Source organism: Rhinoraja longicauda, chromosome 4 (assembly GCF_053455715.1).
Source record: "Rhinoraja longicauda isolate Sanriku21f chromosome 4, sRhiLon1.1, whole genome shotgun sequence".
Taxonomy (NCBI): domain Eukaryota; kingdom Metazoa; phylum Chordata; class Chondrichthyes; order Rajiformes; family Arhynchobatidae; genus Rhinoraja; species Rhinoraja longicauda.
The window spans coordinates 45,093,077-45,109,870 of NC_135956.1; the positions used below are offsets into that span (position 1 = coordinate 45,093,077).

Below are 16,794 nucleotides of genomic sequence, written 5' to 3' on the forward strand. Positions count from 1 at the left end.
GGGAGGCTGGAATTAATGTGCACCGTCACCAGTCTCTAGAAGCACTTTATGATGATGGATGTCAGAGCCACTGACAGTCGTTATTAAGGCATGCTACCTAACTTTTCTTTGGCACTAGGATGGCAGTGGTCTTTTTGAAGCAGGTTGGGACCTTGGAATAGAGTAGTGAGAGATTAAAGATATCTGAATACCTCTGCCAGCTGATGTGCAAAGGCCAGGGACTCCATCCGGAGTAGTTGCTTTCTGCTGATTCACCTTCGGGAAAGTCAGTCTTGCATCTGCCATGTAAATCTCGTACCTGAGACTGGTGGGATGGGTGGCATTCCACCACCAACCTTCTGTTCAAACTGGGCGTAGCATGCATTGTTCTGTTTGTTTGGTTCTATAGTTTGTTACCTTTGGAATTGTTTCATGAACCTTTTGAGCAATAATTGTGCAGATCCAATATTAACTGACTGACTAACATCTAGGTTGGGCAAAGTTGTATTTCTACATTGCTTTTCTTGATCTCAGGATAGCACAGAGCATTTTGCAGCCATTAAAACAGTCATTGATTTAATTTCAGTAATTCTTTTTGCAGAGAAGGATTTCATGATAACTGTTTGAGAAATTACCAGGCATTACTGTATGTGAGTGATATTGGGTAATAATTTTAGTTCACTTGAGAGTAAAGACAAGGCTCAAGGTTTAATATCTCATATGAACGACACCACCTACAACAGTGCAGCACCTCTTCAGTGCTGCACTGGTAATATCAGACTCAATGTTTGTGCTCAAGGAACTTGAACCCATAATCTTTCAGCTTTGAGGTAAAAAAGCAACTAGGTGAGCCCTGGATAGCAATACATAAACCAATTAAACCTGATCTTGAATACGTAAGTAATCAATGGAATAAGACATGATACATAGCTGACGTATTACTGTGCATGGAAATGAATTAGAATGTGGGGACAAGCTGCAGTTGAGATAAATAACTATGCTGATTTCAGAAGGAAACCAGATGAAGGCTGACACATTAAATAAATAGAAAGATGTGGGAACGGCTAAGATAAAGGGATTGGAGGAGAGTCACGTCGAGTTTCAACCCCAGCACAGACAGACTGGGCTGAATGGCATGATTCCGTGCTAGAAATTCGATGTAATTCTATCATTGTTCTTCAGTAAGAAATATTTTTCCACGTTTTCTTGGGTTTTAATTGTTTGCAAGCCATTTGACTGTACGCTTGATAGATGTACATATTCTGTGTTTGTAGAAAACCACAGGCTCGAATCATCGTATCAGAATCATTTGGTTCTCAAAGTATTAGTGGTAAGTTTAATAAAAGTCCTATGTTTCATCAAATGTCACTCACAGTCAGGGGTGCAGTGCTGCCGGAGCTCACTGGAGTGCCGCTCTGGCACCTCTGTATATTAAAAAAAGCCAAAATAAACAGTGGGAAATTTTAACTAGCAGGGAATTTAACAGCGGCCGCTCCGGCACCAGTGACAGCTCCGGCATCTAAAAAATTAGCACTGCAACACTGCTCAGTTTTCAACAGACCCAGGCTCTGAGGGTTGGATTGAAGAAATATTACATTAGCTAGCCTTGTGTGAAAAGTTTAAAGGGTGATTTTATTGAAAGGATTGATTAGATTGATGAGTAGAAATTTCTTTATTAAATGTGTAGAATGGAACAGTGATGCAGTAGATCTACAAGATGCAGTAGATGTTAGATGTCGATCATTTTTAAATTGGACATTGCTTGATGTTTCGTGGTTTATAAAATAATATAATCTGAATCCATGGCTGGAGTGTAGACCTAAGGTGCACATCAGCCATGATCTTATTCAATTACAGCAGAGGTTTAATATTTCTTTGACTCCCTGAGTGGAGAAAATCGGTTGATCTCAACTGGCTGCTGGCAAGTTAGGAAGTTTTTAATGCACTTTTAATCTGTTGGCAGTGCATCATTTATACTTGCACCCTTCATAGATCCGCTTTAGGTAACCTAGTTCAACATTTTTGTAATAAAATCAGTTCAGCTGTGCCTCTACCGTCGAAGAACACATTGGAGGTTTTGGATTATAAAGGGGTTTGATGGGTTAGATATCGAGTCATCCAATACAAGGGATTAAAATGTAAATTAGTCAAGCATAAATCAAATCAGGAAATAGACGAGAAACAACTTGAAAAATAATGAAAATGGAAGAGTTGAAGTTAAAAACTTGTGGCTTTCAGGTGGGATCTACATTAACACAGTAAAGGAATGACTAGCAAAATGTGCTCTTAGCATTAGACAAAGAGAAGCGTAAATACCAGAATGAACTGTTGGATTAAAGTTAGACTGAATGGCCTCGTTTTTGTCTGTAAATCTGTAAGAATTACAACAGCAGTGGTGTTTCCAGAATTTTCCCAAGTTGTAAACTGGAGTGGTTAAATAGTTAACAGCTTTCCTTCTCTTCTATATATTTGTCAGTGACCAAACTTTGTTGAACATTGACAGTAGTGGTCTTAGGTATGACAGTCAGAAATCGTTTTCAGGTATTTACAAATCTCTGTAGGAATATTATTTGAGTACGTGAGGATTATCATCGATGGACAAAAGTGAAAGGAGGTGGCAGTGAATGTCTAGGAGGGGAAGGAAAAACAGGAAATGAATGTAACTGGTGACGCTGAATACCAAATCAAAACAAAGTTAGCCAGGCATCATCTCAATCTCCATTACTGGTTATCCTGAAAAACAAAATGCCTGCCCACTTTGCTGCATGAAAGGAAGGTTTAGCAAATCATGCAGAGGGAGAATAATGGGAAATAGAGAGGCACCAAGAAATCTGATATTTCAACAAGCATTCATAATTGCTAGAACTTTCATAGATAGGATTGATTTTTGCTATTCTAAGAACTGCTGAAGTAACAGTATCAAAGTGACCACCATCAAAATAAAGATAAGGAACTGAAGTGTTTATCTTATTCCAATTTAGAATTATGTTATCCTGTTTCAATTATTTACTTACATTTTTCATCTTTGCAGTTCAATTTCATAAACTGTTTTGCATCCCTCTTCTACATCGCATTTGTTCTTCAGGATATGAAACTTCTACGACAGGTAAATTATTTTGAAAGTAAGTGACTTGACTAATTTGCTTGTTGAGTGTCATGGCTGGACAAGTAATAAAAACTTCAGTTGTGTTGCATCGTCCATAGTTATTCTCCTCCCCCCCCTCCTTTCCCGCCCCCTCCTGGTGGGGGGGGGGGGGGGGGGGAGGGAAGGAGTCCTGTCCCATCCCGGTGTGGGGATGTTCAGTGGTGGATGATGGCGGCTCTCCCACTACTGTTGAGCCACTGGACTCTGGGTGGCGTGGGCAGGCTCCGGCTGCTTCCCCCAGTACCAGGCCTGGTTCTCCCGCCTCCAAGAGACAGGCGGTCGAGCCCTGCTCAACGGGCCCCAGCTGCGCAGGCATGGACGCATTTGTTCAGCTGCGCAGGATGGATGCGGCTGCCATCTTAAGTAATTACCAGATCAACGGAGCCCCAACTGCGCATGCGTGGTTTTGTAAACTTTAAAATGTGAATAACTTTAAATATATAAAACACTGATTTCAATGAAACTTCTTCCATACAACCATCATTGGACAACGGTGAGTAAGGTGGGCCTAAAATTGTCGCGCTATCGTGTACCGTTTTGGCTGTAGTTCAGGAACAAGCGAACAAATTAGTTTTAGTATATAGATGAACTAAGGGAAGGCATAAAGTGTGCAACTCTTTCACAGAAGAACAATAACAAAATGGGCTCAACAGCCTCCTATGCTGTGTGATCACATGAAATTAATATTATGTGGTCTTACATCTAGTTAGAGTAGAGAACTAGTGCCCTGTGCATGCAACCAAATATATTTTGTGAATAATTGGTGTTTGGCTGAGATACACAAGGCCACCCAGTTTTGTCTGGACCTCTTGATAGGTCAAAGGGAAAGAGCTTTGTCGGGTACGTCGAACAATCCCTGTTCCGGACGTACACTGGCCCCATCCCTGAACTCCACCTCCGCTACATCGACGACGGCATTGGTGCTACCTCTTGTACCCCTGCAGAACTCACTGACTTCATACACTTCACTTCCAATTTCCATCCTGCCCTTAAATATACTATCTCTGACATCTCCCTCCCGTTTCTGGACCTCACCATCTCCATCACAGGAGACAGACTATGACTGACATCTACAATAAACCCACTGACTCGCACAGCTATCTGGACTACACTTCTTCCCACCCTGTCTCCTGCAAAAAGTCTATCCCCTGAGCACTTCAACTCCCACTCCCAGTCTGACCTTTCTGTCATGGGCCTCCTCCAGTGCCATAGTGAGGCCCACCGGAAATTGGACGAACAGCACATCATATTTCGCTTGGGCAGCCTGCAGCCCAGCGGTATGAACATTGACTTCTCTAACTTTAGATAGTTCCTCTGTCCCTCTCTTCCCTTCCCAGTTCCCCCTCTATCTTCCTTTCTCCACCTATATCCTTCCTTTGTCCCACTCCCCTGACATCAGTCTGAAGAAGGTCTCGACCCGAAACATCACCCATTCCTTCTCTCCTGAGATGCTGCCTGACCTGCTGAGTTACTCCAGCATTTTGTGAATAAATACCTTCGATTTGTACCAGCATCTGCAGTTATTTTCTTATAAAACAAAATAGATCTCTACTAAAATGTAAATTACTCTAACTTCCCAGATTTATTTTGTGCCTGTTATAGAATCTGGCTGCCTTACTCATCACCTCTCAGATACTCAACCAATTAATGGAATCAGCGTTTCCTTATTGGCTACAAAAACGTCGTATCAGAAAGATCGAGAAGAAACTTCACATATCAAGTATAGAAAAACTTCCATTGGCTGATCAAATCCAAATGGAAGGAGAAATGGAACAATATTTGGTAAGATTCCGTCAAGATTATAAAGTTGTGCAAAGTTTCATCTGGCCAACAGATTCTTAAGAATGATTTTGACCTCTGGGCTAACTTTGATTGTTAACATTGTAAAACCAGCAATCTGCTGGAGGAGATCAGGTCGAGTATGATCTATGGGTGGAAAGGAATGGTCGATGGTTTGGGTCGAAACCTTGTACCATTCTGATGCAGGGTTTTGACCAAAAACATCAACCATTCCTTTCCATCCATGCTGAGTTCCTCCAGATTGTTTGTTACTCTAGATTCCAGCATCTGCAATCTCTTGTCTCTATTATTAATATTGAGTTCCGATATTATATGCAAGGAATCTTGGGACGAGTTTAAATTGGCATAATGTGAGTAAGAATGGCACAATTGCCTGTGTGGAACATAGAACAGCACAGGAACAGGCCTTTCAGCCCTTTATGTCTATGCTGAACACGATGCCAAGATCATCTCTTATCTGCCTGTACACTATCCACATCTATACATCCCCTGCATATCCATATGTCTATCCAAAAGTCTGTTAAATGCCACTATCCTATCTGCCTCAACCACCATCCCCGGCAGCATGTTCCAGGCACACCACCCGTTGTAAATTTAAAAAAAGTCCTGTACATCTCCTTTATACTTTGCCCCTCTCACCTTAAAACTATGCCCTCTAGTATTTGATTTTTCCATTCTAGGAAAAGGATTCTGACTGTATCAATGTCTCTCGTAATGTTATATACTTCTATCAGATCTCCCCTCAGTCTCTGTAACCTCATTGTTACAGAGTAAACAACCCAAGTCTGTCCAACCTCTCCCTGTAGCTAATTCCCCCAAACGGGAGTAAATTCTATCCCAATTTCTCTCCAATAGCTTCCCTACCATTGGCGTGAGGCTCGCCAGCATATAATTCCTTGGATTCGCTCTACTTCCCTTCTTAAAGGAACAACATTAACTCAACTCCAGTCCTCCCAGACCTCACATAGCTAGAGAAACACAAAGAACTTCATCAAGGCTCCTGCAATCTTCTCTTTTGCCCCTCTCAATAACCTGGCATATATCTCATTGGGTCCAGGGGATTTATCCACCCCAAGAGCCCCAACACCACCACCATAATCTCAAAATGCCGTTGCACATTACTATTCTCCACAAGAGAAGTAAAGTACTCATTTAGTATCCCCAGTCTCCAAGCACAGATTCACTCCTTTATCCTTGAGCAGTCCTACCTTCTCCTTGGTTACCGTCTTGTTTTTAACCTAGGTATAAAAAGGTTTGGGATTTTCTTTTATCCGACTCGTCAAAGCTATTGTTATGGCTTCTTTTGGCCCCTGTAATCGCCCACAAGAGTTATTTCCCCCTTTATATTCCTCAAAGGTCTTGTCTGATTCTATTCTCTTAATTATTGCATGTGCTTCCTTTTTCATTTTGACCAAATTTACAACCTCTTTGGTCATTTAAGGTTCCCTTGTTTTGCCACCCTTATCCTTCCTCCTTACTGGAATATGCTAGCTCTGAACTTCTTCAACACATCTTTTAAATGACTCCCACCTGTCAGATGTGGACTTGCCTAATATCAATTACTCTCAGAGTACCCTTCTAAGCTCCTGCTTGATCGTGTGGTAATCTGTCTTACTCCAATTTGGCGCCTTTTACAAGGCCCAGCCTTCTCTCTATTCAAGACAAATATGCAAACTGTGTTCAAAGCATTTTGTCTCCATTTTACATGCAACAATATAATATGCAGCAATATAATGTGGAACAATATCTTTACCATTCCTACCTGTTAGTCTTCTAATTCTTCACATTATTTTCCCCTTGAAGCATTCTACTGTGTTAAGACACTAGCTAATATAAGATGTTCTGCATTCCACCTTTTTCGTCATGTCTCTTATTCCTTTCCACTTTTTACCCCTTCAAACTTAACTATTTCCTCTATTTCATGCCGTCATCTCTTTCGCCTTTCTATTTCTTTAATTTGCCCCCTCTTGCTGGTCTTTCACCAGCCCTTTCCTGGGGCTTGTTCATGTCTCCCCCCTGCTCCACTTTGAAACAGTACCGTGAATTATTTTGGATCTGCCTGAGAGGGCACGAAAGCTTAAACTCTCATCCAAAAAGTGCCCTCCTTGATAGTGGAGCACTTCTTTAGTGCTCTTCTTCATTACCATGTTAGGAAATTCAAAGCATTGCACTCTGGTATCAGAAATGGATTAGGGAACTGAATTGGCGGTTAGTGATACAGGCACCAGCAGGTTTCATACCAAGATGCAAAATGACTGACGGAATGATATTAAGGACCTTTCCCTCAATTGGAATGTTGTGTTTGGTTGCAAGAAGGTAATAAAACATGTAGCATTGTTTATATGCTGTCTGGGCAGGAGATTCAATTACCAAAGTGAAATGAGGGCTTTATCCATAGTCATACAACGGGGAAACAGACCCTTTGGCCCAACTTGCCCACACCAACCAACATGTCCCATCTACACCAGTCCCACCTGCCTGAGTTTGGCCCATATCACTCTAAACCTATCCTACCCATGTACCTGTCTTTATGTTTCTTAAATGTTGTGATAGTACCTGCAACCTACCAATACGACTCTTGAATAATGCTGAATTTCAAAGCTGCACAGGTTTGTGATAAAGTAAATATTGATGATGAGATTGCAAACTTATGATTGTGTTATCATAGTGGGTGCCACCCTCGCCTCCTGATGCAGAAGGTGGTTAGTTCAAGTCTTCTTCCAAGGCCTTGAGCACAAACGTAGACTGACTCACCAGTGAAGACTGAGGTTCTGTGTTATCAATTATGCTTTCGTTTGGATGTAGAGTTAAATCATCTTCAGATGGGTTTAGAACACCATGCACCGATTTGATGAAGAGATCTACTCTGATACGGCTAATATGGGTCACTCAACCAATCTGTTCAATGTTCTGGCTGTGGGTCATTGTGCAAATTGGCTGAAACATTCCCACATTTATAACCGTGACTGGCTGTACTTAAAAACAAACTGAAGATGGACACAAAGCTGGAGTAACTCAGCGGGTCAGACAGTATCTGGAGAAAAGGAATAGGTGATGTTTCGGTTCGAGACCTTTCTTCAAAACCAAACTGTTCCATTGACTGCAGTGCACCTTTAAGACATCTAAAATACAGCACCAAGCATCAATGCAGCACCAGATATGCCAAGAATGAGGCTCAAACACTTGTCGTTCAGGATAGTGTCATCTTCTGAGTCATATGCAGTAAATGTGTTTTTACATTTTTCTCCACTTTCTCACAGGGAACATTTGACGATTACTTGGAATTGTTTCAGCAGTTTGGCTTTGTCAGTCTTTTCTCATGCGTCTATCCACTTGCTGCCATATTGGCAGTTCTGAACAACATCACTGAAGTCTACTCTGATGGGCTTAAAATGTGCTGCGTCTTTCAACGGCCGTTCTCTGAGCCTGCAGCTGATATAGGAGTATGGTTGGTAAGTTGACTTCTTGCTATTTTCCTGATGTATTTGAGAAGAATGAGAGGTGCTTGCACTGAAATAAGTATGCTTTTGGGAGGGATTGACAGAGGATAGATGCTGAGAGGTTGTTCCCTTAGACTGGAGAGTTTGAGGTCACAGGATCATGGTCTCAAGAAAAGGGGTGGCTATTTAGCATTAATAAAGTTGTTCACTTATACAGTTCACTTTTCACCCCATAGTGAATTCCATTTGAGTACACTTAAAACTGAGACTGATGGATCTTTGGGCATTAAGAAACATTAAGGGAATCCAAGTAGGGGTGAGACACAGGATAAAGCAGGGCCCCTATGCATGGTGGAAAGGCAATAGACAATAGGTGCAGGAGGAGGCCATTTGGCCCTTCGAGCCAGCATCACCATTCAATGTGATCATGGCTGATCATTCTCAATCAGTACCCCGTTCCTGCCTTCTCCCCATACCCCCTGACGCCGCTATCCTTAAGAGCTCTATCTAGCTCTCTCTTGAAAGCATTCAGAGAACTGGTCTCCACTGCCTTCTGAGGCAGAGAATACCACAAATTTACAACTCTCTGACTGAAAAGGTTTTTCCTCATCTCTGTTCTAAATGGCCTACCCCTTATTCTTAAACTGTGGCCCCTGGTTCTGGACTCCCCCAACATTGGGAACATGTTTCCTGCCTCTAACGTGTCCAATCCCTTAATAATCTTATGTTTCAATAAGATCCCCTCTCATCCTTATAAATTCCAGTGTATACAAGCCTAGTCACTCCAGTCTTTCAACATACGACAATAGGCAATAGATAATAGGTGCAGGAGTAGGCCATTCGGCCCTTCGAGCCAGCACCGCCATTCAATGTGATCATGGCTGATCATTCTCAATCAGTGCCCCGTTCCTGCCTTCTCCCCATACCCCCTGACTCCACTATCCTTAAGAGCTCTATCTACCACTCTCTTGAATGCATTCAGAGAATTGGCCTCCACTGCCTTCTGAGGCAGAGAATTCCACAGATTCACAACTCTCTGACTGAAAAAGTTTTTCCTCATCTCTGTTCTAAATGGCCTACCCCTTATTCTTAAACTGTGGCCCCTGGTTCTGGACTCCCCCAACATTGGAAACAGGTTTCCTGCCTCTAACGTGTCCAACCCCTTAATAATCTTATGTTTCAATAAGATCCCCTCTCATCCTTATAAATTCCAGTGTATACAAGCCTAGTCGCTCCAGTCTTTCAACATACGACAATAGGCAATAGACAATAGGTGCAGGAGTAGGCCATTCGGCCCTTCGAGCCAGCACCGCCATTCAATGTGATCATGGCTGATCATTCTCAATCAGTACCCCGTTCCTGCCTTCTCCCCATACCCCCTGACTCCACTATCCTTAAGAGCTCTATCTACCTCTCGCTTGAATGCATTCAGAGAATTGGCCTCCACTGCCTTCTGAGGCAGAGAATTCCACAGATTCACAACTCTCTGACTGAAAAAGTTTTTCCTCATCTCCGTTCTAAATGGCCTACCCCTTATTCTTAAACTGTGGCCCCAGTCTTTCAACATACGACAGTCCCGCCATTCCGGGAATTAACCTAGTAAACCTACGCTGCACGCCCTCAATAGCAAGAATATCCTTCCTCAAATTTGGAGACCAAAACTGCACACAGTACTCCAGGTGCGGTCTCACTAGGGCCCTGTACAACTGCAGAAGGACCTCTTTGCTCCTATACTCGCCTCCTCTTGTTATGAAGGCCAACATTCCATTGGCTTTCTTCACTGCCTGCTGTACCTGCATGCTTCCTTTCAGTAACTGATGCACTAGGACACCCAGATCTCGTTGTATGCCCCCTTTTCCTAACTTGACACCATTCAGATAATAATCTGCCTTCCTATTCTTACCACCACAGTGGATAACCTCACATTTATCTACATTAAACTGCATCTGCCATGCATCTGCCCACTCACACAACCTGTCCAAGTCACCCTGCAACCTCATAGCATCTTCCTCACAGTTCACACTGCCACCCAGCTTCTGTTCTTGTATTCTATTCTGTTGTTTCAAACTGAGTTCACATTTCGGGTGACCTTTCATTGGAGCGTTCAGCTGTTGCGCGACATGCTGGTTGTTTCCAATATTCGCTGTTCTTGTTTTATACCTATGTTGGTATTTTAGATCAATTCAAATTTAGGATTATGTTTCTTTGTCAAACAGAAGCTATGAACAGTAAAATAACGCACCCCACTACTAACGTTCTTCAAGCTGTGTTCAATAAATAGTCCACACACTGTTGGCCTGCAAGACATATGACTGCAATTTCCTTCACCCCTTTGAAACCTCCCATGCTTTGGCACTATTGGAGTTTCAAGATTTCACTATTAATTCCTTGAGTTCTAGTTAAGCATTGTTTCATCCACTGGTTAGTTGGTGATGCAACAAGAGTTTAAAACCCAAGAAGTAACTAATAAGGTGGCTGTTACAAGGTTGTCAAGTGGGAGGCAGGTCAGTGCAAATGGAAAGTAATAATGTACTTTAATCTGCTATTTGTACTCGCTACTCTGTCAAGATTTAAAGTTAAATGAAATGTTTGCAACTTATTTCTTTTGAGTGTTTTATTGTCTTTAACAATTGTTATTAATTATGCTTAATCTTTGAATATTTTTTGGGCAAATTATAATTCTTATGTTATTTATTTAATATATTTTGATACCTTTAGTCCACAAGAACTCTTATTAACATGAATGCTATTTTCTTTTAATATTGTGTGTTTTATTGAACATTTTCCTAATTCTATAGATAGCCTTTGAAACAATGGGAATTATTTCGGTGATGACCAATTGTGCATTGATTGGAATATCTCCCCAAGTTAAGGGGCTTTTTCAGAGAAATGGTATGGACCTTGTCTTGCTCATTGTGGCTATTGAGGTAAGTTAAACATTTGCAACTCGTGGGCTTAAATGGGACGGAGTGTGCAGTATATATTCATTGAGGAATTTCTCCCCCACCCTCTTTGTTATTTAATTAGTGCGAGAAAGAAAAAGCATTAACGACACCGTGAACAGATTATTCAAATCTCACGGAATGGATAGACTTGGCACATGGACAGGTTCAATTAAACAAGCAGGAAGCATTAATTAGATCATGTCATCTCTATCCGGGATGGTTTATAGTGAAGAAGGTTATTAAAAATTGCAGCAGGATCTTGCTCAGTTGGGTGGGTGAAATGAGAAATGGTTAATGGAGTTTAATACAAGTAAGTGCAACATAGAAAATAGGTGTTTTCATTTGTTGCAATAGGTGTTGCAAAACATGTTGCATTTTAGAAAATCAAGCCAGGTCAGGACCACAATTAATACCAGGGCAGGTACATATTTCCTTGAAAGTGATGTTACAGGTAGATAGGGTGGTCAAGTAGACTTTCAACACATTGGCCTTCAGTCTGAAGGGTCTCGACTCAATGTCACCCATTCCTTCTCTCCAGAGATGCTGCTGGTCCCGCTGAGTTACTTCAGCATTTTCTGTCTATCTTCTTTTGAGGAAAGAAGTTAGGAAGTTATGTTACAGTTGTACAAGACATTTGTGAGGCCTCGTTTAGAGAATTGTGTTCAGTTTTAGTCACCCTGTTATATGAAAGATGGTGTTCAGCTGGAAAGGGTACAGAAAAGATTTGTGCAGATGTTGCTGTAGGGAGAGGTTGAGCAATACAGGAGAATGAGGGGTGATCTTATAGAGGTGCATAAAATCATGAGGGGATTTGATAGGGTAAGTGCAGTGTCCTTTTTCTAGATGAATGGAGAACCAGATGACATGGGTTTAAGGTGAGGGGGGGGATTTAATAGGAATCTGAGGGGCAACTTTTTTTACTTTAGTGTCAAGCATCGCTGTCTAACCATTGGAGCAGGCATACGTGGTAACTAAATTCTTTTTAATCTGATTTCCTGAAGAGAGGTCATGGAAGCAAAGAAATTGAGGTAAATTAGCTACCCGAGGTAAATTTCAAAGTAGAGGTGTCAGTAAATATTAAAGTGGATAATTCCTCAGGACTTGACCCATGTGTATTCTCGAACATTGTGGGAAGAAATTGCTCAGGCATTGGCAGAAATATTTGCATCACCTGAAGAAAGGTCTCGACCCAAAATGTCACCTATTACTTTTCTCCAGAGATGCTGCCTGACCTGCTGAGTTACTCTAGCTTTATGTGTCTATCTTCAATTTAAATCAGCAGCTGCAATTCCTTCCTACACACAGGCAGCCATATTTATACTTAACAGGGACTATTATAGAAACATAGAAAATTTGAAAATAGGTGCAGGAGGAGGCCATTTGGCCCTTCGAGCCAGCACCACCATTCATTGTTTAGAAAAATAACTGCAGATGCTGGTACAAATCAAAGGTATTTATTCACAAAATGCTAGAGTAACTCAGCAGGTCAGGCAGCATCTCAGGAGAGAAGAAATGGATGACGTTTCAGGTCAAGACCCTTCTTCAGACCACCATTCATTGTGATCATAGCTGATCATCCACAATCAGTAACCTGTGCCTGCCTTTTTCCCATATCCCTTGATTCCACTAGCCCCAAGAGCTCTATCTAATTCTCGTTTAAATTAATCCAGTGAATTGGCCTCCACTGCCTTCTGGGGCAGAGAATTCCACAAATTCACAACTCTCTAGGTGAAAAGTTTCTTCGCACCTCAGTTTTAAATGGCCTCCTCTTTATTCTTGGACTGTGGCCCCTGGTTCTGGACTCCCCCAACATTGGGAACATTTTTCCTGCATCTAGCTTGTCCAGTCCTTTTATAATTTTATACGTCTCTATAAGATCCCCTCTCATCCTTCTAAACTCCAGTGAATACAAGCCCAGTCTTTCCAATCTTTTCTCATATGACAGTCCCCTCCTCCCATCCCAGGGATTAGCCTCGTGAACCTACGCTGTACTGTCTCAATGGCAAGGACGTCCTTCCTCAAATTAGGAGACCAAAACTACACACAATACTCCAGATGTGGTCTCACCAGGTTCCTATACAACTGCAGAAGGACGTCTTTCCTCTTATACTCAAATCCTCTCGTTATGAAAGCCAACAAGCTTTCTTCACTGCCTGCTGCACCTGCACGCTTACTTTCAGTGACTGGTGTACAAGGACACCAAGGTCTCGTTGCACTTCCCCTTTACCTAATCCGACACCATTGAGATAATAATCTGCCTCCTTGTTTTTACCACCAAAGTGGATAACCTCGCATTTATGTACATTATACTGCATCTGCCATGCATCTGTCCACTCACTCAACCTGTCCACGTTATTTTATCCATTTCAATTTTAACCCATGCTGTTTTTCCACCCTCTTGATAAAAGGATGAAATAAAACTCATTTGTGCTGCCAGATAGTAATTTTTAAAATTTGGTAATTGCAATCCACCTAATTCAAATTTCCATGTTAATTTTTCCAGAGACACTCTTGGCATTTTACCTTTCCAAAGAAAATTCCTCACAGTTTTGTTCAATTCTTGAAAAAAATTATTTGGCAAAGGTATAGGCAGTGTTGAAAATAAATACTGTATCCTTGGAAAAATATTCATCTTAATACAATTCACTCTCCCTATCAATGTAATTGGAAGATTCATCCATTTCTTCAGGTCCTCATCTATTTTTTTTATTAGTGGTTTATAATTGAATTTATACAAATTATTTAATTTATTATCTACATTAACTCCTAAAAACTTAATGCCTTCTTTTTGCCATTTAAACTGACTTTCTCTTTTACATTGATCATAATTGCCTTCAACAAGAGGCATTATTTCAGTTTTATCTTTATTAATTTTAATTAATTTTAATTAATTTTATATCCTGATACTTTCCCATATTCTTCCAGTCTGAAATATAATTTTCTTAAGGATTCCAATGGTCTAGTAAGACAAATTAAGACATCATCAGCAAAGACGTACAGGTATGTAGGTTAATTGGCTGGGTAAATGTAAAAATTGTCCCTAGTGGGTGTAGGATAATGTTAATGTACGGGGATCACTGGGCGGCACGGACTTGGAGGGCCGAAAAGGCCTGTTTCCGGCTGTATGTATATGATATGATATGATATGATAATAAAGTAATTTTGTGATCTTCCTGATTAACTTTAAATCCTTTAATATCTAAATCTGCTCTTATTAGCTCTGCCAGAGGTTCAATGGCCAATACAAATAAAGCCGGTGACAAGGGACATCCCTGTCTACTAGATCTTTCCAAATTAAATGATTGAGAAGATTGGCCATTTGTCACCACTTTGGCTTTAGGTTGTTTATAAAGAGCTTTTACCCAGTTAATAAAACCATTTCCTAATCGGTACTTCTCTAATACTTTAAATAAAAAATCCCATTCTAACCTGTCAAACGCCTTTTCAGCATCTAAAGCAACTGCTACGCTCAATTCCTTTCTTTTCTGTGCTAAATGTAAAATACTTATAAATCTTGCTACATTATCAGATATTTTCCTTTTTTTGACAAATCCAGTTTGGTCCTCTTTAACCAGCTTCGGTAAATATTCTACCAATCTCCTTGCTAAAAGTTTAGCAACTATTTTATAATCTGCATTCAACAATGATATTGGTCTATAAGAAGATGCATTTAAAGGGTCTTTCCCTTTTTTTTTAATTACAGTTATAATTGCCAATGAGAAGGAGTCTGGTAATATAGAAGTTTTTTCCGCTTGATGTATCACTTCCATAAATAGTGGTAACAACAAATCTTTAAATTTTTTATAGAACTCAGGCGGAAAACCATCTTCCCCTGGAGATTTATTACTTGGTAAAGAATATAATACTTCCTCCACCTCTCTCAAAGTAAAGGAGGCATTTAGTCCCATCTGCTCCTCATTAGAGATTGTTGGTAATTGTATCTTGGATAAAAAATTATTTATCTTAATTTCATCCTTTTCAGATTCAGAATGGTACAGATTAGTGTAGAATTGCTTAAATACCTCATTGATTTCTCTAGGTTTATAAGTAATAATGTTCTGATCTGTTCTAATTGAATTTATTGTTCTTGATATTTGTTCTTCTTTCAGTTGCCATGCCAATACCTTGTGCGCTCTTTCTCCTAATTCATAATATCTTTGGTTAGTTCGTAATATTAGTTTTTCTGTTCTGTGAGTATGTAAAGTATTGTATTGAAATTTTTTATTTGCAAGTTGTGTTTTTTTTGTATCTGAAGAAGTTTTCTGTAAGTCTTTTTCTAATACTGGCTCTCTTTCATCCATTTTATTTGTCACATCCTCAAAAAATTCCAGAAGATTAGTCAAGCAGGATTTCCTCTTCATAAATCCATGCTGACTTGAACCAATCCTTTTACTGCTATCCAAATGTGCTGTTATTACCTCTTTAATAATTGACTCCAGCATCTTCCCCACCACCAATTTTCTCTCTCGCTCCTTTCTTGAAATGTGGGATAACATTAGCTACCCTCCAATCCACAGGAAATTATCCTGAATCTATTGAACATTGGTAAATGATCACCAATGTGCCCAGATTTCTAGAGCCACCTCCTTAAGTACCCTGGGATGCAGACCATCAGGCCCTGGGGATTTATCAGCCTTCAGTCCCATCAGTCTACCCAAGACTATTTCTCGCCTAATGTAAATTTCTTTCAGTTCCTGTCTCCCGAGATCCTCTGTCCTCTAGTACATCTGGGAGATTGTTTGTCTTCCTTAGTGAAGACAGATCTGAAGTACCTGTTCAACTCTTCTGTCATTTCCTTGTTACCCATAATAATTTCACCCATTTCTGCCTTCAAGGGACCCACATTTGGCTTTACTAATCTTTTTCTCTTAACATACCTAAAGAAGCTTTACTGTCCTTTATATTCTTGATCAGGGCTTCGTACCTCATCTTTTCAGCCCTTATTGCCCTTTTTGCTACCTTCTGTGTCCTTTGAAAGTTGTCCAATCCTCTTGCTTCCTGCTATTCTTTGCTATGTTATACATCTTTTCTTTTAGTTTAATTCCATCTCTAACTTCCCTTGTCAGCCACGGTTGCCTCTTATTCCCCTTAGAATCTTTCTTCCTCTTTGGAATGAAATGATCCTGCATCTTCTGGATTATGCCCAGAAATTCCTGCCATTGCTGTACCACCTTCATTCCTGCTAGGATCTTTTTCCATTCGACCTGGCCAGCAACTCTCTCATGCCTTCATAATCCCCTTTGTTCAAATGCAACACTGACACTTCTGATTTAACCTTCTCCCTCTCAAATTGCAGATTAAAACTAATCTTATTGTGGTCACTACTTCCAAGCGGTTTCTTTACTTTGAGTTCCCTTATTAAATCTGGTTCATTGGACAATGCTAAATCCAGAATTGCCTTCCCTCTGGTAGGCTCTAGTACAAGCTGCCCTAAGAATCCATCTCAAAGGCACTCTACAAACTCCCTTTCTTGGGGTCCAGAACC

At 40.6% G+C, this 16,794-nt stretch overlaps 1 protein-coding gene across 4 annotated transcripts in view; it reads left to right on the plus strand.

Annotated features, from left to right (window-relative positions):
* ano10a (anoctamin 10a) overlaps positions 1-16,794 on the plus strand; it is a 47,870-nt gene that overhangs the window by 17,948 nt on the left and 13,128 nt on the right. For all 4 annotated transcript variants that reach the window (XM_078397649.1, XM_078397646.1, XM_078397647.1 and 1 more), the window contains 5 exons: positions 1,254-1,309; positions 3,011-3,085; positions 4,727-4,906; positions 8,185-8,376; positions 11,163-11,291. In XM_078397649.1, coding sequence (XP_078253775.1) covers positions 1,254-1,309; positions 3,011-3,085; positions 4,727-4,906; positions 8,185-8,376; positions 11,163-11,291 — 632 coding nt within the window. The remainder of the gene's footprint in view (positions 1-1,253; positions 1,310-3,010; positions 3,086-4,726; positions 4,907-8,184; positions 8,377-11,162; positions 11,292-16,794) is intronic.